This window comes from Pseudochaenichthys georgianus, chromosome 9 (assembly GCF_902827115.2).
Source record: "Pseudochaenichthys georgianus chromosome 9, fPseGeo1.2, whole genome shotgun sequence".
NCBI classification, from domain to species: Eukaryota; Metazoa; Chordata; class Actinopteri; order Perciformes; family Channichthyidae; genus Pseudochaenichthys; species Pseudochaenichthys georgianus.
The window spans coordinates 5298533-5326277 of NC_047511.1; the positions used below are offsets into that span (position 1 = coordinate 5298533).

General features: G+C 40.1%; 1 protein-coding gene across 2 annotated transcripts; it reads right to left on the reverse strand.

Annotated features, from left to right (window-relative positions):
• Positions 1-27589, reverse strand: ydjc (YdjC chitooligosaccharide deacetylase homolog). 2 transcript variants are annotated; one of them, XM_034092099.2, is made up of 7 exons: positions 27505-27589; positions 23009-23184; positions 14484-14643; positions 12965-13064; positions 5607-5784; positions 2023-2067; positions 1251-1336 (listed from the first exon to the last, which is right to left on the reverse strand). In XM_034092099.2, the coding sequence occupies exons 2-6, from the start codon at positions 23170-23172 to the stop codon at positions 2034-2036; spliced, it is 636 nt and encodes a 211-aa protein (XP_033947990.1). In that variant the 5' UTR covers positions 23173-23184; positions 27505-27589; the 3' UTR covers positions 1251-1336; positions 2023-2033. The 2 variants fall into 2 exon arrangements, with proteins under 2 accessions (XP_033947992.1, XP_033947990.1); XM_034092101.2 differs by lacking the exon at positions 2023-2067 and having other exon boundaries at positions 1-1336.
• Between the last annotated feature and the right edge of the window lie 156 nt (positions 27590-27745).

A 27745-nucleotide genomic window follows, 5' to 3' on the forward strand; every position in this document is an offset into this window, starting at 1 on the left:
CATCATTTATTCGCTCAGCTGTTCAGTTGTTATCTCTGTAACAATTTAAACACAGCAATGTAAAACCAGTTTCAACAGAAACTTTATCAAAATATACAATTTCAAATATCCAGATAAAAAGCTATAAATATTACAAAGCGTACTGTTCAATCACATTCACTTAAGTCCAACATTTGGCAGGTTATCAGATGTTCCGCGCTACAGACCTGAGTTCATTGGGAATCATTCCATCAAATCCACAACGACAACATGGCTTCATTCACTGAGGAACACACATGAGCACACAACTCAAACTATACTCTGAAGATACTTCATCCACAAAACGATTAATTGCATATCAATTGCTCATCGTGTGCAGCCCTGAAAAAATAATGTTTTTAAGAATAAAAGATAAAATGGGTTGACTGATTGTTATAAAAATCATCCTTCTGTGAGTTTTCCTTTAAAGGAATAACGTTAATTACAACTTCCTTCTGAAGTTTCATTCCGCAACTGACATCTGGTGACATCACGACAGAGGTCAGAGACAGAGGTCCGGGACGACGACAAAGCAACAGCTGATCCAGATGATTGAACCTCTTTCTGAGCCAAATACCCCTTATTGCATGATAGCACTACCCCGGTGAGCTCCCCCCCCCCCATTAAAAATGACACTTTGTCTTTAAGATTAGAGAGAGAAACATCAGATACCAGTTTTGTTCTCAACTGTAAGGATCTATAGAAAGTGAAAGTCGATAACTCAGTCCAACCTCTGCATTCCTTCATTATTATTAACTTAATTAGTGACTGATTAGTTAGAATTTGAATTCATAAAGTTTTAACAGCGTGGCAGTGCACATATTTCTGTGCTTTTAGGAAATGTTTCAATAACAAGATAAGATATGCTATTATAAAAACCACGTCTGGAGTCAAATCCCCCCCCCCCACATCACATACTGCTAGTCCGGGCACATTGAGAGAGATTTGTGCTCTAGCCACTGTGTCTCTATAGGATCCACACAGTGCTCAGAGGTGTCTGAAGGCACACAGCTGCACCCCCTCCCGGCGGTAGAGGGCCAGCAGGGCGGGGTCCCTCAGCACGCCCAGCTCGTGCTGTCTGTCAGCGGACTGGGAGAATTCGTCGGGGCCCTCCCCACAGCCCCCCTCCTGGGCGAGACTGGGGTACCCCGGGTGGACCATGAGCTCTGCTGTGACCACAGGCTGGTGAGAGCCTGCTGACCGGCTGGAGGGAGAACCTGGGGGCCCCGCAGCCAGCGCCTGGTTGAGGGCCCGCTGTAGGTTGGGGACGGACATGTTCTGGCCCATGGTGGTCAGCCCCAGGTACACATGGGGCCACCTGGGGACAGAGGGGGGACAGTCAGTGTGTGTCAGCCAGAGAGAGGACAGAACCACTGCATGCATCAGCAGGTCATTATTCAACCTTCAATTAACAACAACAAGCTGCATCGACTCTCATCAGGGACGTGCAGCAGAGGTGGAAAGTAACTAAGTACATTTACTCAAGTACTGTATTTAAGTAAAATGTTGAGATACTTGTACTTTACTTGAGTATTTCCATTTGATGCTACTTTGTACTTCAACCCCACTACAATTCAGAGGTAAATGGTGTACTTCTACTCCACTACATGTATGTAATCCCTTTAGTTACTTCACAGATCTGGATGAATGATGTGAAATATAATCAAGTCTTAAATCAGACTTTAGTTCCACCTGGAGTGAATCCACAAGCTACCCTGCAGTCATTCAAACTAGCTGCACCCGAGTACTTTTCCCACCTCTGTGCAGGGCGACACCTCGGGGGATTAATACATCTAATGGGATTCAAATATTTATCAATCTGTGTTTTAATTGAACCTGCAACAATGTCTGCAGGTTTTGAGTAGACAGTGTTCTCCCTGGAAAAAGGACAATTAACTCTTTGGTTCACTCCAAAGGAAAGCTGTGCACAGCCACCCATTGCATCACATGAATGAAGCCATGCCAACACATGGCTGTGTTAGAGATCTCAGCTGGTTTGATCACCTGCTCACACATTAATACTTCTGCTCCCTCCACCAGTGTGCAGATCTATGAGTGAGAAAGACAGCAGAGTTCAAACACAGTTCCACAGACTGTGTGTGTTGTAAAGCTGTGACACACAACCATTACACTGGGCCGCATGCTTTACCATTAATGTTTCACTAAATCTATCATTAAAGCCACCATACCTGAAATATCATTTTAATCGTCATGAAATGTGGACACGATGATCAATAGCAGCTCGGTCTGTCTGAGGAACCTGATGATCACAGATTTGGTTCCCTGTACGAATCTATTAAAAGGTCCCATGACATGGCCATTTCTACTGATCATAGTTCCATCGTTGAGGTCCACTAAAATAGATTTACATCGTTCAATGTTCCAAACTCACATTGGTTTCTCACAGCATCTGTGTACAGTCTGTGTATTCTCTCTGTCCTAAACGGCTTGTTGGAGCTCCTCCCCCTCCCTGTGAGCCCAGTGTGCTCTGATTGGTCAGCTCGCCCACTCTGTCCTGATGAGTCCACCACCGTTACAGCGGAACATCAGTGTTTATGTGTTACAATGGCGTTTGTGAGCAACCAGGAAATGACACCAGTAATGACAAACAGGTGAGAATGCTGCGTGGGGTCTGGGTGCCGTGTGGGCGGGACGCTGCGGGGCTCGCTGCTCGAGGAGGGGACAGTGTGAGCTGGGTTACTGGTGTGGTTTCCTGGTCGCTGCGTGGGGTCGGCGAAACCCAGCCCGAAACCAGCCTGAGCACGCACGCACGCACGCACGCACACGTCACCATACCCAGGAAGAAAAAAATGGAAAATTAAAAATGACGTCATCACCCTTGCACATGTCATATGTTTACAAAAAACGATATATATGTTAAGACTTTTCTCGTTCTTAATATAGACTATATTTAGGGTCGATATGTGTTGACTTTACTTTAAAATAGCAGATCTCTGTGACCGGATATAGTTTGGTTTAGTGAACGTGTGTCTCTTCCTTGGAGGAGCAGCATCGCCCGGACTCCGCTGCTCCTCCGCGGCACCTCCGTGCAGAGAGTCTGCACTGCAGCGGTGTGTGTCAGCGACGTGCAGTCAGGGGAGGCACGGATTGGCCATCGGGAGAGTCGGGACTTAAACGCTGCGGCTATCTGGCTAGCACTTAGCATGTGGGACCGGACAGCTTTGATCCCCATCGACAGTGGCGATTCTAGAGTCTGTGGGCCCCTCGAACCAGCTTTCATCACCATCAGTGGCGCCCCAACACACTCTCCCACCCCCAGAGCGGAGCAAGGCAACGCAACTTAAAATAAGAAGCAGCATTTTACGGCGTGCTATGCATGGGGCCGCCTGGTGGGGGTTTCCCGATATGTCGTTGCAGTAAATTAAAGGGTGTTGTCGTTGATGTGGACCTTCTTAATACCTTGGAAAATGCCGTTTAAAAGGTCCCATGTCATGCTTTTCTGGTTACTACCCGTCCCCTTGTGCGTTATGTAGGTTGTTATGCATGTAAACAGTCTGCAGAGTCACTACCCCTCAAAGTACACCCTGTAGCGAGTACAGCTCTAACACAGAAAAGACCCGTCTGTGCTGCCCCAGAACGCCTCGTGGGAGATTTCTCATTTTCTATTTGTTTCTTCCCGGAACCAAAATGGACCAATCCGCGGAGCTCCTCACACACCAGGACCTTTAGCGTAAATGTTCAACTAACAGAGAGTCCCATTGACTTGCAAAGAGCTCCCTGAACGCTGGTAATAGACGAGTCGCAGACCCATTCTCACAGCGTTTATAACTCAATATCAAGACAAACATATTGTTTTTACTTCGGCTGTGAGTGTTTGTGTGTGCTCAGGATGAGTGTCCCGCTGTCCCGCTGTATCGCCGACCTGGAAACCACACCAGTAAGCCAGCTCACTGAGCAGTAGTGTTAATTTCGTCAGCTATTTTTTTATTTAGTTTTAGTCTTAGTCCTGTGTTAAATTTCCTTTTTAGTTTTAGTCATATTTAGTCACCTTCATCCTGTTTTTATTTAGTCAAGTTTTAGTCGACTAAAAGTCTGAGCATTTTGTCTTATTTTAGTCGACTAAAATAGTAAACATTTTAGTCAAGATTTAGTCGACTAAAAGTCTCAGCATTTTAGTCTTATTTTAGTCAAAGAAAACTGTTGAGTCTTTTTTAGTCATCAGATTATTTTGAACATTTCAGTCAAACTAGTCTAGCCAAAACCAATAATTTGTCATTTTAGTATATATAAATAAATAGGATTATATCTTGTCCTTATTTGATGAAAAACACAGGTTGAATGATTGAGAAGCTTTGCAGAGTATCTGGTCAGGTTTGTGGTGTTTGTACCAGCTGTGTTATGGCCACATTGCTTCCCTTCTGATAAAACAATGCATTCGCTTTTTCTCTTTTATTTTCTGTTAAAGAAGGTTAGTTAGACCACGAGTTAGACCACGAGTTAGACCACGAGTTAGACCACGAGTTAGACCCGAGGCTTCCTGATAGTTCATATTGTGCCGCTGCCTGGTGTAATTCAAATGTACCGCCGCGCGCAGCACAGAAACAGCTGCTGCTCTGCCGCAGCACCGGAAATGGAACTGCTGGGAGAAAAACTGACTATCAGAAATGTAACTTTATCTTTGATAATATTTCGTCTCCTCATTTTTCGTCAACGAAAGTAAAGAGAGATTTTGGCATAGTTTTTATTTAGTAAACTACATTTTCGTCTCGTCACTTTCCGTCAACGATATTGCATGATGATTTCATTACAGTTATTGTTTACTGCCGTCGGTGCCGTCTCGTCATCGTCTCGTTTCCGTCATGGGAAAAAAGGTCGAACATATTTCGTCATAGTTTTAGTCAACGAAATTAACACTACTGAGCAGCGAGCCTCGCAACGTCCCGACCAATCAGAGCACACTGGGCTCACAGGGAGGGGGGGGGGGCAGGAGCTCCAACAAGCTGTGTAGGACAGAGAGTGAATACACATACTATACAGAGATGCTGTGAGAAACCAATGTGAGTTTGGAACATTGCACAATTTAAATCTATTCTAGTAGACCTTCCACCTAGACAATGGAATTATGATCAGTAGAAATGGCCATGACATGGGACCTTTAATACTTTTTAATATATAGCCTTAATTTCCGCTAAATTTATTTATCAACTTTTAATACTTTTTAAGACACCGCGGACACCCTGCATGAAAACACAAACTCACTTTGCAGACAATTTTAAAAGCTATATAACACACTACAGGAAAGGGAAAAACACAAGTAAGCATAATAGGGCCTCTTTAAAATGCTAAAATATGATTGCCAACAAAAAAAAACCTGTGATATAAGCTGTCAATCAAAACAATGTTTTAGATTCTTTCTTTCACTTTATATATTTCATCTCCACTTCAACCATCACCCTCCGCTTGCTCTATAAAAGCCTATTCACTCTGAAGTCTGTGTGAGGTGGTCCCATTCTGTCCTTATGAACACCAGTGTATCCATCTGATCCCAGGACTCAGGACCCTCCTCTAAACCTCTGTCAGACCAGTCGAACCATTGAGAGGATTAATTGAGCTCAGTCCACACAGACCTGATTCCGTAGCGGGTGAACACAGGGATGGAGTCCCGGGCGTCCTTCTCCACCTGAGCGTAGAATCTTTGGAGGTGTGCTGGTAGCGCGGGGCAGCCCTGCAGACCGGGCTCCAGGGGAACACGAGTGAACGGAATCTGGAGGTCTGACAGGACGAGTGCAAACACCTCACGCACGTCTGGAACACAGAGCAGCAACATCAGGACTCAGGTACACATCTACACAGACATCATACAGGCATATTCCACCTAATGCAGACTATTGTGACCAGCAATTAAAGAAAAACAAGTTAAACATGTCAAATATAGACCTACAGTAGTCCAAATGCACGATATAGAGAACCGCAGTGACGCGTCCTAAAACCCGGATGTAAACTCCTTCCGGTTCCTTCGTCAAAAACGCAATGCAATTTCTCCATAGGATGTTGGAAAATAGCTGGAAATAAGGTCTGTGGTTGACACACAGAGACGGATCACGTTTTGTTCAGCCGGATAATATCCACATGTCTATCCTACTTTTATAATTTTCGAAGCATAAATCTAGTCGCCAGAAGCAAAATGCTAACGTTATGCTATAAAGGAACTACAGCAGGGTCGCTGCTTCAACGTCACGCCAACTTAAGATCCATATTCAAACATACAGATTGTAAATGGTACAAGTTAAAGTGTTTGTTTGAACACTTTGCAGGAGGCAGGGACTTGCTTTCAAGCAGAACAGGGCGAACAAACTTAGCAGGAGTGTTTACGTGTTCGGTGTAATGACGTAAAACGGCCTCGACAATTTCTGTAGTCCTATTCAGCCACTTGGTAACAAGTAACAACCATCGTTTTTCAGACACGTCAACTCTTCAGAGATCACCAGCGGGGTAACTGCTGATGTATTTCATGTCGTAGAACAAAACGTGATCCGTCTCTTCAATGTGTCTCAAACACAGACCTTATTTGGAGCTATTTTCCAAAATCCTATGGAGAGATTGCATTGCTTTTTATCGGAGGAACCGGACGTGGTAAAAATGCTAACTTACTTCTGGGTTTTAGGACGCGTCACTGCGGTTCTGATGATAAAAGTAGTATATATATCCCTCCCGTTGTCTTCGGGTCAAATTTGACCGATTTACTACTTTCAATCATAACTTTTTTGTTTTACATTCGATTGCATTAAGGCTTCATGATATCCTTCACAGGAGACATTTGAACATAGAACATTGCTGATCACCACTTTAGTTGCATTTTGGATGATTTAGTCAACTTTGCAACACCCATGGTGTTCACACACACACACACACACACACACACACACACACACACACACACACACACACACACACACACACACACACACACACACACACACACACACACACACACACACACACACACACACACACACACACACACACACACACACACACACACACACACACACACACACACACACACACACACACACACACACACACACACACACACACACACACACACACACACACACACACACACACACACACGGTCAGGGCCCCTCCCCGTCGCTATATTACGTACAGGGTACCCCTTTCCCGTCATTTTCTACGGGCAGGGCGTCCCATAGACCTTCATTGCGGACACAGCGGACCCCTTGCCCGTCAGGCTTCTACGGGCAGGGCGTCCCATGGACCTTCATAATGCCTATTTTAAGGTTCATTTGGCCATTAAAATGTGTTTTGATCTCATTTTATGCGAGTAATGAGTTTTTATGTCTGATTATTTGTGCAGTACATGTACATGATGTTTAGTTTGCTAGTTATGACGAAGATTACTTCATGATTGTGTACACATTCATGGTTGCTAAGGTGGTTGCTATGGACGCTGCAACAGCTCCCAGACCACGTGATCAACAACAATGGCTGTCCTTCGTGTTATTCTCGGTGAAAATGCCTATTTTAAGGTTCATTTGGCCATTAAAATGCGTTTTGATGTCATTGTATGCGAGTAATGAGTTTTTATTTCTGATTATTTGTGCAGTACATGTACATGATGTTTAGTTTGCTAGTTATGACGAAGATTACCTTACGTCTGTGAGGAAAATACACGGGGCTCAGAGCCTCGTATTTTTAAAATCTTTTTTTCCTTCTAATTTATTATTCTTTTCAAAATAACACACTGTTATTTACTCACCAATAACACACAATTATCCTTGCTTTTATTTATTGGTTTAATTCCATAATCTCGGTCTTTTCTGGCGTCCGTCAGGAACTGAATTTCAAAATAAAAATAACCGGAAACAGACGTAGGCCTATAAGGGACATTTCGAGCATCATTGCGATTGTCAAAATGTTTGAGTTTAGGATGGCCAAAGACACTACACTACCCAGAATCCCCAGCTATCGTTTAGGACTACAGTCCCCGTGATTACTCTTCAAGGTCTGGGATTGGATGTTGGAGTGGCAGTGCGCCAAGGTTACAGCGTCAAACAGCTGTTTGAAATGGAACGAAACCACGCCAGACTATCCAAAACTGGAATCGAACGCCCCCCCAGAACTACACACTACACTATTGTGTTTCGCAAAATGTTCTATGGGACGTCTCTACTGAACTTTTTCGTTTTTCCCACAATTAGAAGTTGCCAGTATTAAACACATTGGTGTTATCAAATGTAAAACATATAATTAATAAATGGGTGAAAATCGCTGTCCATAATGCGCAGCATCAATATATAGCATTAATATACCCACATGAAAGCTCATTGATACTTTGTAATTCTACTCCACTACAATTCAGAGGTTAACCTGGTATTTTTACTCCACTGCACTTATTTGAGTTACTTTTCAGATTCTGATTAATGATGTGAAATATAAACAACCCTTAAATCAGACTTTAGTTACACCTGAGTGACATTCAGGTAAGGTGATTGTCAAGTGCCAACAATCAGGAGAGATATTTGATAGTTGGTGCTTGAGAAGACTAAACATGTATCTGCAATTGACATTAATGGAAACGAGTAATAAAGTATATTAATTACTCGTTATTCTCTACTAATAGTTAATTAAAGACTATATATTATGGCTATTTTGCACATCCCTTTCAAGATTTCAAGATTTTAAAGGTGTATTGACATATCATTTACACAACTTACGGTGTAGTTATGAAATGAATGAAAAACTTGGGTCACAGGTCCCTCAACAGTGCATTACAAGACATCTATCAATATGTGTGTACCTCCACCATTAAACTGTCATATTCTGCACATTTCTTATTCTATCTACATACATAAGAGTATAATCCATATGTATAATATCAGTTAAAATAAGTGCTTCAACATAGTTAACATTGCAGGAAAGCAATATATTAGACGTTAAGTACTTTGTATTTATCTGTAGATAGATACCCCCAACGTTTTTTTCTTATTTAAAAGAAGACCGTAATCTGTTATTTAATGTTTAAATAAAGGTTAATTCGTTTTTCTGTTTTGCACCTCCTCCTATTAATATCTTTGTACATCCTGCACTAAACTGTTTTATTGAAGAGATCACTTATAGTATCTTCTTGATTTTTTATATTCTATATTTCTATCACAGACCTTCTACTTTCCCCCTATGAAAGTATATGTACTCTTAATATTTTTTTAATCAAATATAACACATAAAAACAATAATTCAATAACGTGCTTTAACCACTAGGCACACAAGGTACACACAGACACTTATGTACAACATCTGAAGATGTGTAGTTTTATTCATGCTTTCACATAATTTTACAGCATATTGCTATACTATTTCAGACTCAGTATTTACATTCAAAGAAAATCAGTAATATCTTTAAAAACTACAAGTCCTTTTATATCAGCTGTGCACCGTTATGGTGTAAATATAACCTATCTATTAATTATATCAAATGTAAAAGTCAGCCGAATTAGTGTTGATACTGCAAGGAGACGTATTGTGTGAAGAGAAATTGAGAAGTTTTTTTAATTGTTGATATATTTATGACCCACGTCAAGTATTCAGTTTCGGCGGCATTTCTGAAGTTTTTCCAAAGGTCTTCTCATCAGGGCGCTCTAAATAAAGAACTACGGCAGGGGTGCCCAACCTTTTTTGAACCGAGAGCTACTTTTAAAGTTGCCAGTCTGCCGAGATCTACCAGTCCAAATAGAGAGGCGTAGCCATTACTGACAGCCTACTGCCAGGTAAATACACACTACTTGTATAAAACTGACCTTTGTACGATTAATACTCCATAAAATACTGCAGATCCTTTATTTTACCTCTTTCTAATCTACACACATACAAGTATTTAACTGAAGTTACACAACAGTGTTGTTGATACAGAGTTGGAGTTTATTCACACGTCACTACAGTGGGTAATGTTTAAGAAACATTGAACAGTGCTGCCACATGTGACACAGGAAAAAAAGAAAAGACTCTGAACCCTTTCTTTGCCATTATATAAAAAAGTGTTGCTACAAAAGTCTAAATGAGGCTTACTAATAAGACAACTCAGATCTGAAGCTACGCAGGAATCTGCTGCAATAGTGCAATAAAAAAGACAAAATTAATAGAATCAAACCCTTTTTTTGTTGCATTTTAGTCGAGTATAAAAATAAATGCCTTTTAAAATAGGATGCAAGCAACACTAGTTTCTTAACCTGAATTGATAATAGACTATAATCAATTTAAGTTTGCATTCTTATACCATTTTGTACAATAATTATAATGAATAAGTTCAAACAAACTAAAACTTACAGCTGATTAATAACGATATCTAACTTGAGTTTTTATTATATCAAAAACCTGTTGAAATGCTTCTGTTATTTTTACTGTCCCCCAAAAGCACGTCGGCAGCCTCCAGGAAAGCTTCTTTCATAACTTCGCCGTCTTTGAAAGACTTCATGTGTTTCGCAAGAACGTGACTGACACGATAAGATGCTCTGGAGCAGCCTTGCTCTTGTTGTTGGGCCTGGTGAAAATGGACTGCTGTGCATTTAGCTGTCCTTTCAGGCCCCTCCCCTTTTGGAGCGTAGGGCAGAATTAGGAGGGAATTCCGTCTCGTAGCGTTTGTGCACTGTTTTGAAATGCCGCTCCTAAATTACCCTTCTTCGATAAAGCCACGCTCGCATTGCAGATGAGACAGATGGACTTTGAATTGGAATAGATACAAAAATGATCATCCTCCCACTCGGAGTGAAAATTATATATTTTGGGCTTTTTTGCTTCTGCCATAATTGCGGTCTTATTTGTGTGCAGACTGTCACTCCTGTTGACACGGACAACGTCAGCGAAATAGTGCCCACTGTCCACCAGCCACGCCCCCACACATGGGGTCACGCCGGCCAATCACAAAGCTTTGGTGCGTTCAAGTGCATTATTCTGGCACGGGAAGATTATGTTATAGGACATTAACGATAAAACAGAATATTGTTGTTCTATTTTTAGACCCATCTCGCGATCGACTGGGAATCTCGCTGCGATCGACCGGTCGATCGCGATCGACTGGTTGGGCACCCCTGAACTACGGCATATCTGTAATATGTAATGCAGCCGAACCGTGTATTACAATGCCGTTATGTGATGACTTCCAAAGAGAAAAGCAAGAACACTCGGAATTAAGTATTATTTTAGTCTTTTCAAATGTTTTCCGGATTTCATCTAATATAAACACCAAACCCCAGCATGCATTGCGGCTAAAACATCCAATCAGCGTAGCTGAGAATCTTGGGTAATCGCTCGAAATGCCCACGTCAGTTTCCGGTTATTTTTATTGTTAAATTCAGTTCCTGACGGACGCCAAAAAAGACCGAGATTATGGAATTAAACCAATAAATAAAAGCAAGGATAATTGTGTGTTATTGGTGAGTAAATAACAGTGTGTTATTTTGAAAAGAATAATAAATTAGAAGGAAAAAAAGATTTTAAAAATACGAGGCTCTGAGCCCCGTGTATTTTCCTCACAGACGTAAGGTAATCTTCGTCATAACTAGCAAACTAAACATCATGTACATGTACTGCACAAATAATCAGAAATAAAAACTCATTACTCGCATAAAATGACATCAAAACGCATTTTAATGGCCAAATGAACCTTAAAATAGGCATTTTCACTGAGAATAACACGAAGGACAGCCATTGTTGTTGATCACGTGGTCTGGGAGCTGTTGCAGCGTCCATAGCAACCACCTTAGCAACCATGAATGTGTACACATTCATGAAGTAATCTTCGTCATAACTAGCAAACTAAACATCATGTACATGTACTGCACAAATAATCAGAAATAAAAACTCATTACTCGCATAAAATGAGATCAAAACGCATTTTAATGGCCAAATGAACCTTAAAATAGGCATTATGAAGGTCCATGGGACGCCCTGCCCGTAGAAGCCTGACGGGCAAGGGGTCCACTGTGTCCGCAATTAAGGTCTATGGGACGCCCTGCCCGTAGAAAATGACGGGAAAGGGGTACCCTGTACGTAATATAGCGACGGGGAGGGGCCCTGACCACCATATTGACGGGATGGTGTTGCGCGCACACACACACACACACACACACACACACACACACACACACACACACACACACACACACACACACACACACACACACACACACACACACACACACACACACACACACACACACACACACACACACACACACACACACACAGTGTTCCCCCCTTATGTGCCCATCCCCCCATGTGAATCACATGCACGCAAATTCGATACATTTCCCGCTCTTATGTGCCCCTCCCCCCATGTGAATCACACCTGGCACACGCAATACATGTTCAGTGTTTATTATTTGTATATGTACTGCAGTGTTTCATGTGTACCAGTAGTCTGATACAATATGTACAGTTTGAAAGGGCGTTAAATTACATTTGGTGATGATTAATGGTTTTGTGTTAATGTAATAGCAGTTTAAACAGGACCGGTCAAATTTGACCGCGAACACCAAAGTAAGGGGGGGGGGGGGGGAGAACGAAGACAATAGGACTAGGAGGGTTGAATATACTTTTTTCATCAATACATATATATTCATGGTTGAATGCAGTTATTGCAGGTCGCTTTGTATAAAAGCGTTAGCTAAATAAAATGTAAAAGAGTGGAAGGCTCTGTCCTCAATCAGACTTGTTACACCTGGAGTATTCCTACACTGTGGTACTTCTACTTTGACTGAAGTACAATATCTGAGTACTTCTCCCACCTCTGCAGGTTTATTTGCCAGTCTTTTGTCGAGGTCTGTTTTTCCTGTTCCTAGTCGATGTTTGCATATTCAAATGTGTTACGTACTGAACTATCTTGCCCGAGGTGTGTTTGAATGTCAGATCTCTTCACGGATACAAGTCAGCATGTTTAAGTTGCTTTTTCTTCCAGACTTGACACTACCTGGCAGGACATGGACGTGCTGGTGTCCGTCCATGTGGTGAGGCAGGTGACCCGTCAGATCCCTGAACAGCTGGACCTGTGCCCTCAACTCCAGCTCCACCTGGGAAGGAAAAAGCTCAACTGTAGCAATACCGTAGAGGAGAAACAGGAGTCTGGCCAGTTACCAGCTGTTTGGCCTTACCTTCAGTCAAAAATGCAACACAGTTTCCATCTTGTGCCAATTCTGCAGTCATGCAAAATGACCCCACAAACACCTCATTTACACATGTGACACTTAGTTTGATGAGTCACCATCAGGCTAGTTTCAATGTTCCAGTGTTCAAATAATAATGGAACACCACTTTGAACCGGTTGAATCTGTGTTATAGCTCCACACACAGAGCAGCAGAGAATCAAATCTATATCAAAGATATCATTTACTCCAGTTGACTTCAGACAATGCTTGTTAACACCACGTCATTGAGCAGTACATTTCATCTGTTTGAGTTGACATTTATAAAACATGTAACCACAATTCAATACTTCCAAAGTCACTTATGTTTTGGTTTCCGTTCAGTGTGGTTACCCTCTCTAATGCGTGTTCTTTCTCTTGCTCACTGATTTCCTAACTAGACTCCAGGTGTATGTATGTGGTTGGAGGCTGGACATAAAGAGATCAAGTGTGGCCCCACACAGCCAAACAAACGGGGTTGTCTTATAGAGTGTGACTCTGTGCCAGGAGCCACCCTCCAGCGTGCGTCATGCTCTGGCAGATAACGCCTCTGTGTGTTGATATGTTATTACGTTTCTGTCTCTAACATACTTTCCTTTCCAGAGAACGTTTGGAACAGGATTTAAAACTTTTAAAGTATTTAACTCCTCTGGTCTTTGGGCAGTGTATTGTGCATTGCAGATAACATTAAAAAAATACTTTTACAAGTAAAAGTCCTGCATTCAAAATCTTATTTAAGGAAAAGTACAGTAATTATTAGCATACAATTATACTTAAAGTACTAAGTAAGTAAAAGTACTTGTTATGCCTTATACCCCATTTCAGAACCATATATATTAACTGCATGATGATCATCAATGCATTAATGTGTTCATTACAGAGGATAAATCATACATAATTATATGTCAATGTTTATTTATCCGTGTATTTCAATGTTGTATTAACTAATAACCTGAATCTGTAAAGTAACTCATCAAATAAATCTAGTTAAGTAAAAAGTCCTACTTGAGTAAATGTACTTCATTCCATTCTACTACTGCATTTACTGTATTGTGTTCATTGTTTTCATTCTGCAACATCATGAGTAAAAACACAAACATCTTGACGGGAGATAGATAAAGAATACTCAATATAAAATGTTTGTTGATGGTAAGACTGTTCTCTAAAAGACCCTATGGAGGGGATACACTCAAACTATGGGGCAGTGAGTGCTCTGCCAGCCAGAGGTGAGCAGTTGAAAGTGTCATGGCTGTTGGCATGGTTTCCAGGGTCCTGTGCGATACATGCCAACACATTGGAGCAGTGTACCTGTTTCATGCTGATCTGACCTCCCTCCAGGGCCTGGCGGAAGCCCGTCTTCCCGTGGAAGAAGCCACGCTGGTTGGTCAGGGTGGAGGCCTGCTGCAGGCTGGGGCACACCGGAACGCCCTCTGACAGGTTGGCATGGAGACCCATGGGGATATTGTGCCTAAAAGAAAAGACATCTATCAGAATGGGATGTTGGCTAAAAATGTCAGTTGTGCAGAATCCAATGTGCTCCATGAATGATTTGTTTCATAATGTCCTGAGTTTCCTTTAAACACCATGTTATGTTATTCCACCTTACAGTATTTCATTTGACATTCTGATTTGATCTTATCTTACTCCTCGTTATTGGAGGAGCCTGGAACTTCCCATTTTCTTTGGCAAAACTCTGCTGTGACTTTTTTGTAAATGACAATGAAGCCTTTGAATCTTTGAACAACAGAGATGGTCTGTGTCAGAAGCACTCTGTAACACAGTGGTTCTCAAACTGTATTCAATAATGTTCCCAAGCAGCCAAGATCATCCCTGATCAGCGCAAATAAAATTGTTAGGGAAAAAATGCCTATATAAAGAGGTGCAGTACAGCGCTGCACCATCAGTGTCTGATTTATTAAAACAACAACCTTGTAACTGAGAAACACTTAAATGCTACATTTCAAATGTTTACAATCCATCACTAAATTCATGGCAAACCAATTTCAACATCATGCAATAACACTGAGACGACATTAGTTGCATTGAACTGATCTTTTTAATAAGTTGTACTTACAATGTAGTGAGAAACATGGGCTTGAGCTTCACTGAGGATCTTTGTCATTCTGACAGGGAGGCAACTGCAGATATTACACTTCCTGTTTTGAAATATGTGTAACTCTGTTCATATAAAACCCACACTGCTCAAACCTCCTTACTTTTCCTAAAATTGATATATTTATTTATTTAGGGGCGTGGGGAATGAAGAGAAACAAATGAGCATTTTATGAGCATGGGATTTTGACCCCTCCTATAAACATATGCATAATGCTGCGCTATACTTTGCGGCCACACGCCGTTGCCAAGCAACGCTTATTGTTTAGGTGTCCTTTGATAAGCAGGAAGTCATATGATTAACTAGAACTAGCTAGATCTGATAGATTTGGACATAAACGCGAGTGAAGTCTAACCGGACGCGAGAGAGAGATCAGATCAGCTGCTGCTGACGGAGAACACGCAGCTCTGCATGATCACAGCTGTGACGGACCGTTTTGCGGAGCAAAATACACTAAGAGTTAGCACACTTAGCTATTTCATCTACTCTGGAACTAGCTAAACTAGTTATAAATATATTTATTCTTTACTGTCGGGTCATTTATTACAGGTTCAGTGAGCTGCACGAGCCTGACGGGCTGTCAGGAGAGGGAGAGGAAAAGAGAACACCCCGTTTATTTTTCCCATTTTATTATCCAGAATTACTGTAAACCTTTGAATAAAGTAGTTAACCTACTATTAGTAGTTTGTTTAAATGCATTGATTACGTTTTTTTTTCATTAACATTGGTTTTTATTAATCTATAAAGCCATTTTAGGAAAGCTTCCACTGTACATATGTGCCAGATTTGCTCCAGTTTGTGACTCTTACAACCTCAGATCCAGTGCCTGCATACGGTTCCAGGTTCCTGCGGACTGAGGCTGGGAAAAGGAGTCTTTTTTATTATGGTCCTTGGTCTTGGAATCAAGACTGAATCAAACTGAGGGCACTTGTCTCAATAGCATGTTTTAGATTGAAGTTGTCTGAAGTCCTTACCACCAGCTGCTCTTGCAGTAATAAGTAGTGCACCTTTCTTACTGTCCTAATGTGCAAAATGTAGTGACTGCTTTTTTGTCTTTTGTTTTCTTAGTTATGTTCTCTGTATTTTATATGTCTGTGTTATGTGTTATGTTGCTGCCTTCTTGGCCAGGTCAGCATTGCAAATGAGATTCTATCTCAATGGTTTTATCTGGTTAAATAAAGGTTAAATAAAAATAAAAATAAATAAAACATAAAATAAATCTCACGTACCCCATGCAGTACTCCAACGTACCCCTAGAGGTCCGTGTACCCCCATTTGAGAACCACTACTGTAACACACATCTCTTGTAGTGTTAATTTCGTCAGCTATTTTTTTATTTAGTTTTAGTCTTAGTCCTGTGTTAAATTTCCTTTTTAGTTTTAGTCATATTTAGTCACCTTCATCCTGTTTTTATTTAGTCAAGTTTTAGTCGACTAAAAGTCTGAGCATTTTAGTCGACTAAAACAGTAAACATTTTAGTCAAGATTTAGTCGACTAAAAGTCTGAGCATTTTAGTCTTATTTTAGTCAAAGAAAACTAATTATTTTAGTCTACTTTTTGTCAATGAAAACTGTTGAGTCTTTTTTAGTCATCAGATTATATAGAACATTTCAGTCAAACTAGTCTAGCCAAAACCAATAATTTGTCATTTTAGTATATAAATAAATAGGATTATATCTTGTCCTTATTTGATGAAAAACACAGGTTGAATGATTAAGAAGCTTTGCAGAGAGCATCTGGTCAGGTTTGTGGTGTTTGTACCAGCTGTGTTTTGGCCACATTGCTTCCCTTCTGATAAAACAATGCATTCGCTTTTCTTCTCCGCCTCATTGTAGCGAAAATGGGCCCAAATATCACATCGTTTCTTTCTCCCAAGCAGTGGTAGCTTTAGGATTTTCGTTGTCAGTCATTTTGACGGACAGGATCGTAACATTTCCGCCATTATTATCCGTCGAGTGCACAATGTATCACTCACTCGCGCTGACGGGGGGGTATTCGGTTAACGCGAGTGCGACCACTGCTCCCAAGCCCTGTTGTTGCCATTTTATTTTCTGTTAAATAAGGTTAGTTAGACCATGAGTTAGACCATGAGTTAGACCCGAGTCTTCCTGACAGTTCATATTGTGCCGCTGCCCGGTGTAATTCAAATGTACCGCCGCGCGCAGCACAGAAACAGCTGCTGCTCTGCCGCAGCACCGGAAATGGAACTTCTGGGAGAAAAACTGACTATCAGAAATGTAACGTTATCTTTGATAATATTTCGTCTCCTCATTTTTCGTCAACGAAAGTAAAGAGAGATTTTGGCATAGTTTTTATTTAGTAAACTACATTTTCGTCTCGTCACTTTTCGTCAACGATATTGCATGATGATTTCGTTACAGTTATTGTTTACCGCCGTCGGTGCCGTCTCGTCATCGTCTCGTTTTCGTCATGGGAAAAAAGGTCGAACATATTTCGTCATAGTTTTAGTCAACGAAATTAACACTAAGCTCTTGCTGTTCTTTGAATGACGAGTTTGGACATTACACACACATTGTGCTGAGGAGCTAGCAGATATTTTAAAGACAGAAAATATGGAACATTGCATGAACAACCAAGGATGTCATTAACTAGATTAACAAACGTACTTGTTGCTTTTTTCATTATACTAAGCTACAATTACATTTTGCAAGGCTTCTCAAAGCCAACTTACTTTTATCATTTTAAACTTTGTGCCAGGTGTGTGTGCATTGGGATACAACAAGTGTGTGAGTTCTGAGGTCCTTTCACCAAAGGAAACACGCCGACCTGCTGATGCTGATGCAACACAATATCTACCAAATGTTCCAGATCCACAGATAAGGTGTGGGTCAAAACCTCAGGAGATGTTTACCTGATGTTTTTCATGGGGAGAGAAGCCAAGCTACTACAGAACTTTTCGAACAGGGGCAGAGGTAGCGTGCACATATTTTGTTCAAAAGCAATTAAACTGTGAATGCGTTTTTTGTATACTGTATCAATTAAAAGTAAAACCCATAATACGACAAACAGTTCTAAGTGATCAAGGGGGAAATATGTAAGGGTTGTGTTGAAATATTGCTAAATAAGGGGCAGTTTTTACATAGTGGCCAAATACTGGTACTACCCCTCTTTAGGCGCTTTCACACCGCAGTACCGCACACCGCAGTACCTTTCCCACAAAGGTTCATCATCAGAACTTAGTTCATGAGAACTCTTTACAGGGTTCTTACACCTTTTCCAAAGTCAAATTCAAGCACTTTTCAAGCATTTTCAAGGTGCATTTTCCAGCTTTTCAAGCATCTTACAGCTGTTGTAAATTACATATTTATATACACATACTCAAATGATTATTTCCCTACCTCACATTAAATCAGATGTTCTTTATGCTATAAACAACCACATGTGTGTTTCGTGATAGCCTTCTACACGAGGATGAAAAATTAAAGAAAAGAAAACTAAGTTTAATATTTCAAAAGGAGTGACCTGTACGTAGACTGGGCCTCCCATATAACCTGTCTGAGCCGATATACAACAATCAGCCAAATAACTTATTGATTACTATTTTTGAGGTACTTTTAGGTTGGAAGTGAACATAAGTCAGAGGTAAATGGTGTACTTGTACTCCACTACATGTATTAATACCTTTAGTTACTTCACAGATCTGGATGAATGATGTGAAATCTAATCAAGTGTTGAATCAGACTTTAGTTCCACCTGGAGTAAATCCACCAGCTACCCAGCAGTCTACAAAGCCATTCAGACTAGCTGCACCTTCACCAGCTTTGAGAACACTTTCATGATCAATCATTATAAAACATATCATATATATTATTCTGAAATGGACCAATCTGCACAACGACTACTTTTACTGTCGCTACTTTCACTATATTTAGATGAGAATACTTTTCTACTTTTACTTGAGGAACATTTTGAATGCAGGACTTTTACTGTAACAGAGTATTCCTACACTCTGGTATAAGATCTGAGTACTTATAATTTCACTACAAGATCTGAGTACTTGTACTTTTACTCAAGTACAAGATCTGAGTACTTATTCCACCTCTAGTAGCGTATTAGTCTGAATTGTAGCCACAAAATCACGCAGAGCTGCATAAAAATAGACATTTAATAATATTTACAAATGTGCACAATGATTTTAGGTAATGCTGACTACTCAAGACACCCGACTTATACATCTCCAAAGGAAGACTGTGTTCATTCTGCAATTACATGGGATTAAAGCAAAATGTAGTTTTACTTGTATAATAATTCAATTTTATATAAAAGACAGTTTGTTTTCATCTGTTTTCAAATAAACAAAGTCTTGGCTTTCAGAATATTAAACTTGTTTCGGCAAATTCAGATGATAAATACAACTTTGAAGCTTCGGCATAATTACAATCAGAGAACGGACTAATGTAAAGTCACAGCAGGCATAACAACAGCCTGTGTTTCTTGTGAGTGTTTCCCCGGTACACAAACGCAAAAATACACAAACACACTCGCGAGCTTCCCCCAGACCAGTAATACAAACGAAAATGTGTCTTCGGGTCAATGCGACTGATTTCAATAGAGCAAGTCACATTTGGTTTAGGCACGAAACATACTACCAGTAGAAATACATTGCTTTCAAAATCGCTCTGTCGAATCAATAGATTATATTTCATGACTATGACGAAATGCCGTGAGTGCTTCATCCTCTGAACACTAGTGATGGGAATTCCGGCTCTTCTTGGTGAGCCGGATCATTTGGCTCGGCTCACCAAGAAGAGCCGGCTCTTTCGGCTCTTCAGTTTACCACATATTATACCTTTTATAATTAAATCAAATGTAGCCCTGTTTTGACTAATGATTTATATGTGTACATATATCACTTAAATTATTCAATACATCCTTTGTACTGAAGTATTCAAAAGTAAAAATTACATGTTTAATATAAATGATTTGCTGTGGCCAATTGTTTTCATTGCATTTACAGACCCGTGTAACTCTCTGATACCACCCAATGAATGCATTGACTTGCTTGTAGAACCACGCTACACAAAACAGATGGCAACACCTATAAAAACTATTTAAAAGAAAAGGGGCTACTGTATCGACCTATATAAAGTATATAAATATAGTTTTTTTATATAAAAAAATATAGAAGACTATATAGACCAAAAAGATCCTGCATTTTAGCCATGCCTCATTTCGCTCTATTTGCTCTTTCCAGCGCTGTTTTTGCAGGGGGCTGATTCTGTGAGCTGCAGCTGACCACGCCCCCCTGCAGGAGAGGGGAGCGTGCTCTGAGATCAGCTGCTGGGCTGCAGCGGGGAGAAGAGGGGGAGAAAAAGAGATCTCCGTCCTCCGTGTTTTATTCTTATAGAAGTAGAAGAGAAGTAATGGGGCAGAAACCCTTCTTTTTACGCAGCGGTCCAGACATAGACATCAAACGGCGACACATATTCAGTGTGCAGTTCCTTTGGCATAAGGGCAGGGATATCTAGATACTTTCCAAGATTTGAAATCATGAATTGTGCTACTTTTAAAGCAAGCAACGATGTTTTCAAATCTGTAATCAAAAAGCTCCTCAAAAACACTATCGAAGCAGTTCCTGCCGTTGCTACGTCAGTAACAACGGACTACTTTTCTTAGCGGATGCATGTCAATTTAAATCAATACATAAAACTATTTTTTAAATCAATAAAATCATTTTCTAAATCCATAAAAGCATTTCAATTAATATTGGGAGTCATGTCGTTACTTTGTTGAGAATGTGGCCATGTGTAATAAGCGGGATAATGTGCACATTGCATAATGTGCCTTCAAGCCGATCTAGATCCCTCGGCAATTATTATTATCCCTCAATCGAGTTCGCTATTCAACTAGCAAACATTAGCTTAAACAAACGTAACATGCAACGTTAGCCTAATCTAAAATGCTCTACTACGGCGTACCTTTCATGTGGCTCGTCAGCGCAGACTCTCGCATCGTTATGTTTGCAAACTTTGCAGGAGGCTACTCGTGGGCTTGACCCTCGTCTTAGCCATGGCTTGTATTTGTCTTCTGCTAGCCAACGCTCGTTGAAGCTGCAACCTCCTGGCACACAGTCATCTATCTCTCATCAGAATGCCCAGGTCACACGTAACCCAAACACCTGCAGGTCGCGCGGGAAGGTGCAGCGGAGCTGTTTTATGTAGAAGCCAAGCAATTCTTTACTTTTAATCTAGAAAGCGAACTATTCAGTCAGACAGCAATTTTTTGTAAAAGTAAAGCATTTACATTTTCAAGCACTTTATCTCAATTTCAAGCACCATTCCCAAAATTCAAGCACTTTCCCAACCTTGAAAACACCACGTCAAATTTCAAGCATTTTCAAGGATTTCAAGCACCCGTACGAACCCTGTCTTTAGTTCTCATGAACTAAGTACAGATCGCGTTCACACCGGAATAAGTCCCTGGGGGAGGATTAGGCAAATGAAGCCGCTGACGTCACTTCTTCTTCTTCTGCCTTGGGTTTATTGGCAGGCCACAAATAACTTCACGGCGTATACTGCCACCCGAAGTCCCCGGCTGGAAGTCCCCAGAGTTGGGGACTGGCTTCAGTAGAAGCTGCTGGGACTCCCAGACAATCAGACATAGGAACATTTTTCTCCCACGAAAGTCCCTGCTCTCTAGAAAAGGGGGTAAAAAGGTTCTCATGAACTAATTTTAGTTCCGGATTTTTTTGGTGTGAACCATAGACTATATATAAACGTGTGAACGCAACATTTCGGAACTATATCGGAACTAAAGTGGAAAAAGTACTGCGGTGTGAAATTAGACCAAGCCCCCAGGAAGTGCGCGGGACGTGGAAGCACATTTTTGAAGTGGCCAAACGGCAGTACTTCAACTTCTGTGTCAGTCTGTGACGTCACTGCACCCAAAAAGGCCTTTTCCCATTGACTTATATTACATAGTATTTTTGATTTGCCAAATCAACTACCCAAAAGGAACACTTTTATAGCCCTTATTTGAATCATTAGGGTTTTTTTTGTTTTAAAGGCTCTAAAAGCTGAATCCAGATTTATGTTCTCTCTCCAATCATCTGACTGAGCCGAGAGCGGGAGATCTGCTCGACAGGCATGATGGGTCATTTGTAACGTTTTGCTCTCAACATTGGCTTTATGCGCTACTGAGCAACTGTCATAGGAATAAACGAGGCCCGTGGAATGAGTAAACCAATTACCCAGTAGCAACATTTGAATGAACCTTTATTTAAATAAAGTACTATTTATTAAATGATGTCCTAAAATTGGTAAAATACCCCAAAAGCCGAATCCAGAGTTAGTTTACCTCAATTAATTTGACACAGCTGAGACTGGGTGTGATGTAGCAGCTGGGAGGCGGGTACGGAGAAAGCAAGTGTGTGTGCTCTACGAGCCACGTGGATGAGGGAAATCACCGGAAGTTTTACGGAAAATCCGGGAAACCATTGTTGTATAGGTTGGATATTGGATCCTCGACAAAAAACTACAAAACGACGTTCTTGCCTGGACATTGGATAATGATTCCCTGCATAAGATTCGCTTTTTGGAGGCTCAGTAGCAGTTTTATTTTGAGTACATTTTCTGTTTTGTTTCTTTATTTTTCGCCACTACAATAACATTGATCATATAGACAGAGATTTTTACTTACATAAGTTGATTGTAACACTGTTTTAGTTACTCAAAAGCATGCCCCGTCGTCGTGACCGTACCTCTGAGCCAGATCTGCCGCCTCCTTGGCAGCACAGCCGTTGACCAGCAGGGACACATTGGAAATGCCTCCAGACTTGAAGCAGTCCACAATCCCCTGGTTTCTTCTGGGACAGTAGCCAAAGTCATCTCCCGTCACCACCAGCATCATTCTGGGCTGTGGCATTATTGCTGATCTCTGTGAGCACACAGGAGACAAATGAACGCTCATCATTAGCCTGCATTCGTAAGGAGACTATAACCCCAAATGCTCCAGATGTTTATATCATTGTAGCTCGCTGCCTTCAGTGTTTGAGTGTTGGTCTGAATGGTTGAATGAGAAACAGCTCAAAGTGTACATTTACATTTCCGTAAATCACTCGCAGCAGTGAGACTCACACCTCCAGCCATCTGCACTTTAATAAGCCATGTTTCTGCATTAGATAATATTTCAGCTGTGACTCTTGCTCGCACATGAGTGCACGACACAAGCACTTCTTTTAAAAGTCACTCTAGAATGACAACTGGATTATTACAGAAAACTTGGAAACAAATAAAAACATAATGTTTGATTGATTGACTGATTGAGGAAAGTGAAAAAGACAACTTTCTCTTTGTGTTACGTAATTGAACATTAGCTTCCATCAACCTTAGCAAACACACACATATATATATATATATATATATATATATATATATATATACACTGAACAAAAATATAAACGCAACACTTTTGTTTTTGCTCCCATTTTTCATTAGATGAACTTAAAGATCTAAAACATTTTCTATAAACACAAAATAACCATTTCTCTCAAATATTGTTCACAAATCTGAAAAAGTCTGTGATAGTGAGCACTTCTCCTTTGCCGAGATAATCCATCCCACCTCACAGGTGTGGCATATCAAGATGCTGATTAGACAGCATGATTATTGCACAGGTGTGCCTTAGAATGGCCACAATAAAAGGCCACTCTGAAACGTGCATTTTTGCACGGCAAAGGAGTGCTCACTATCACAGATTTTTTCAGATTTTTGAACAATATTTGAGAGAAATGGTTATTTTGTGTATATAGAAAATGTTTTAGATCTTTGAGTTCATCTCATGAGAAATGGGAGCAAAAACAAAAGTGTTGCGTTTATATTTTTGCTCAGTGTATATATACATGGTACCACAACTTGGCAACTTTTTAGCAATAGCTGTGACTTTGAATTCAAATGCAAACATATGGTTGTCAAATGTCACACAACATTTTTACATAATAATACATTATTATTTGTAACCATTTTTGATCGTCATAATAACATTACATAGGTACACACTGAGGACATGTCTTTTAAATGTTCCTAGAACTACTAAGTATCTACGGAGCCCCCCCGGTGACATTGATGAGAAAAATATTAATACGTGGCCACGTATTAATAATGCGTGGCCACGAGTTAATAATGCGTGGCCACGAGTTAATAATGCGTGGCCACGAGTTAATAATGCGTGGGCACGAATTAGTTATTACGTTCCCACGCATTAGTAATTTGTGGGAACACAATAATTATTACGCAATAACTAAATCCAGATAGTCTATAGAAACTGATGACTGAGTGACAACCATAGACTGTATAAAGGTGACAACACTAGCTAAACTCTGTACCGTAGGCTACGGCTATTATCGCGAAGCATGGATCATTTTGATTTGATTTCATTTTATTTTCATTTGGGTATGAATTATAATGATATTCTGCAATCCCTTGCAGTTAAGCACAGTGTCATCCTTAGCAAAATTCACTTGATTCGGCTGCTGAAAATGCACGGTTTGAAACGTAGTTGAGTAAAGTTGGAACGATATTGGCAGATTCTGATGTCACGGATCAATAACTCATGAACAAAACGTTATTCAGACACAAATGACGTCTCCTAAGTACCGTGGTAAGGTTGACAACGAACTACAGTCACATTTTGATAAAAAAAAAAGCCAATATGTGCCGTCCTCCGAGCTGGACACATTACATTGGTCTCTATCTGCAGCCGGAGAAGAAACAAGTGCTCAGGGACCGTCTGCAAAGTGCAACTCCGAAAAAAGAGAATATAATAATATTCAATCACTTCACTATTCTACAGTATATTACTACCAAACTCATTACACACATCAATAGTCTTCTGTTGCTCATACTACATCAGAGAGTTTGGAAGAATATGGTTTGGAATAATTTCGGTGAATATTTATACTGTTTGGAGGACAGCACGTATTGGCTTTTTTTGATCAAAATGTGATTGTAGTTCGTTGTCAACCTTACCACGGTACTTAGGAGACGTCATTTGTGTCTGAACAACATTTTGTTCATGAGTTATTGATCCGTGAAATCTGAATCTGCCAATATCGTTCCAACTTTACTCGACTTGTTGTCACTCAGTCATCAGTTTCTATAGACTATCTGGATTTAGTTATTGCGTAATAATTATTGTGTTCCTACGAATTACTAATGCGTGGGAACATAATAATGTCACCAATGTCACCAGGGGGGCTCCGTAAAGTATCATATAAAATAAAAAAACATAAAAAAGCTTGCACCAAGATATTAACTAACAAAAAAAGCTTGCTCATTCCTCTTTATCATTCCTCTGGAGATTCTGGTAAAAGAACACATATCCCAGTACAAGTGTAGGGGGAAGAAAGCCCAGTAGCAGGTAAACCAATGTAACAACACAGCAATACATGGGTTAATCCAGAGCTGGAGGACATTTAGACCTTAACATTTGAACAATTTGAACCCTTTCTTTCAAATTTTTCAGTTTTGTATTTGAGAAAATCAGGTAGTAAACATCATAAAAACTGATTTGGCCCGCTCAGACCTCAATGGTACATATTTAATTTGATGTTTTATTTGTTACTTTTTGACAGTGCTCAATAGTGGGCTAGAACTAGGAAATCAAGGGTCATTCCAGAATTGGAGGACATTTCATGTCCCCATATACAAAATCTAATAATCCATGCCCAAAATGCTAAAACATGCACTTGTTATGTTAAACATACTTGTCTTGAGACACAATGTATATAAAGTTGTAGAAAAAGTGGTTTCCAAATATTATTTAAATTATCTCTCGAACATCCCCTAAAATGGCATTTTTTAAATAACAGTAATTTTGCACAGAAGGTGTGTCCCTCAATGTTCAACCCTGTTACCCAAACCTTTTTAGATTGGCACAGGAAGTGAACAAACTGTAAATCAGATGACACAGTGGAAAGGACATCAGCAAGCCATGTGCTAGTGCCATGGGTAGACTAAGTCCTCTCTTTTATTTTTCATATTTTTACAATCTTTTCAGTCTTAAAAGAGTGTGGCACTCTGACTCACTCAGCCCTGTTACTGATATTATCAGAATAAAGCATATTAATTTCAAAGTTATCTTTATTGCATTAGATATCCAAGTTTGTCCTTGCCTTGAAAGTAGCATTACATGCTACATCTAGCAATAATTCCTGAGGTTAAAGCTCAAATTAGCATTGATTTTCAACCCTGTTACTATAATTAGAGTAACAGGGGTAATTCTTCATTGGAAAATATACATTTGATGCCTAGCTGGGCAAATCACTTTTTTTGATGGTTTATTATCTGTTTTTCCTAAATACATTAAAAAAAAATATAAAATAAAAGGTTCATTTTTCAAAAATGTTGGTGTCTAAATTGTCCTCCAATTCTGGAATGACCCAGAAAGCAATTTTAAAAATGCTATCAACCTCTTGATCTAACTATAATTGAATCACAGTTGTGTTCATGTTGAGTTAATTGATAAGAAAAAGTGTTAATTATTGCAATATTACCATGCTTAGGCTCCATGGTGTCAATAACAAAGAGGGATTTCATATTCTGTGAAAATACAGCAATACATTTAAAACATACTGTGCTTAATTATATATAAAGATTTCAATGTATTAAAGATAATAAGTTGTACTGTAGGTAATTCAATTCTGTAACTATAATTACTTCAATTAAAGAAACGGGGTTGTAAATCTGACTCATATTAGCTTTTACCTCAGGAATTCATTCTAAGCTGCGGAATGTAATGCTACGTTCAAGGCAAGGACAGACTTAACTATAGAAAGAGAACTTTGAAATGAATTTGTCTTATGCTGATAATATGGGTAACAGGGTTTGGTTGGTTAGGGTGCCACACTCACAAGAAAAGTATGACAAATAAAAGAGAGGACATGTTGATCAGTGACAGTGTACAACATAATGCTCTAATTGACTGTCCATTAACTCTGGTTATCTCCTTTGTGATGCGGTGTAGTATCTGTTCTATACTGGTTGATTACACACTACAATGGGGACCAAATCGATATTTGAATAAAACACCACAGTACCACAGAAGTGAACCTACTCCATTCGCCGGCTCATAAGGTGACATTGAAAAGCACAGAGGATTTATGAGGGGAGCAGCTGTAACACCGGAGGCACGTTACTTCTTGTGGCTCCCACTAACAGAACATTATCCTATTTTATGAACTCAAAATCTTAATCTTACCCATTGTACTTCACACGTTCGTCCATACGTGTCCGAAGTCACCCAAACACGGTGGAAATAAAGTGCACTTCCGACTAGCACACAGCACCGGTGTAGTGTGTAAGCAGAGCACGGCGCCCTCTGTTGCACAAACCGAACATGGCGTCCCACCCAGCCGCCAACAAAACTTTCAAAATAAGACTTCTAAATCTCAAATGAACAAAAACGACAAAACTGGATACTAAGGCATTCTTTAATTAAT

Bases quoted from the DNA above. Each gene is read 5' to 3' on its own strand.
- ydjc (XM_034092101.2), bottom strand. From the start codon at position 23,172: ATGCCACAGCCCAGAATGATGCTGGTGGTGACGGGAGATGACTTTGGC. The intron at 14,644-23,008 runs GTACGGTCACGA...CTTTTCTTTTAG, and splicing joins GCGGCAGATCTGGCTCAGAG to GCACAATATCCCCATGGGTC. The intron at 13,065-14,483 runs GTACACTGCTCC...TTTCCTTCCCAG, and splicing joins GTCAGATCAGCATGAAACAG to GTGGAGCTGGAGTTGAGGGC.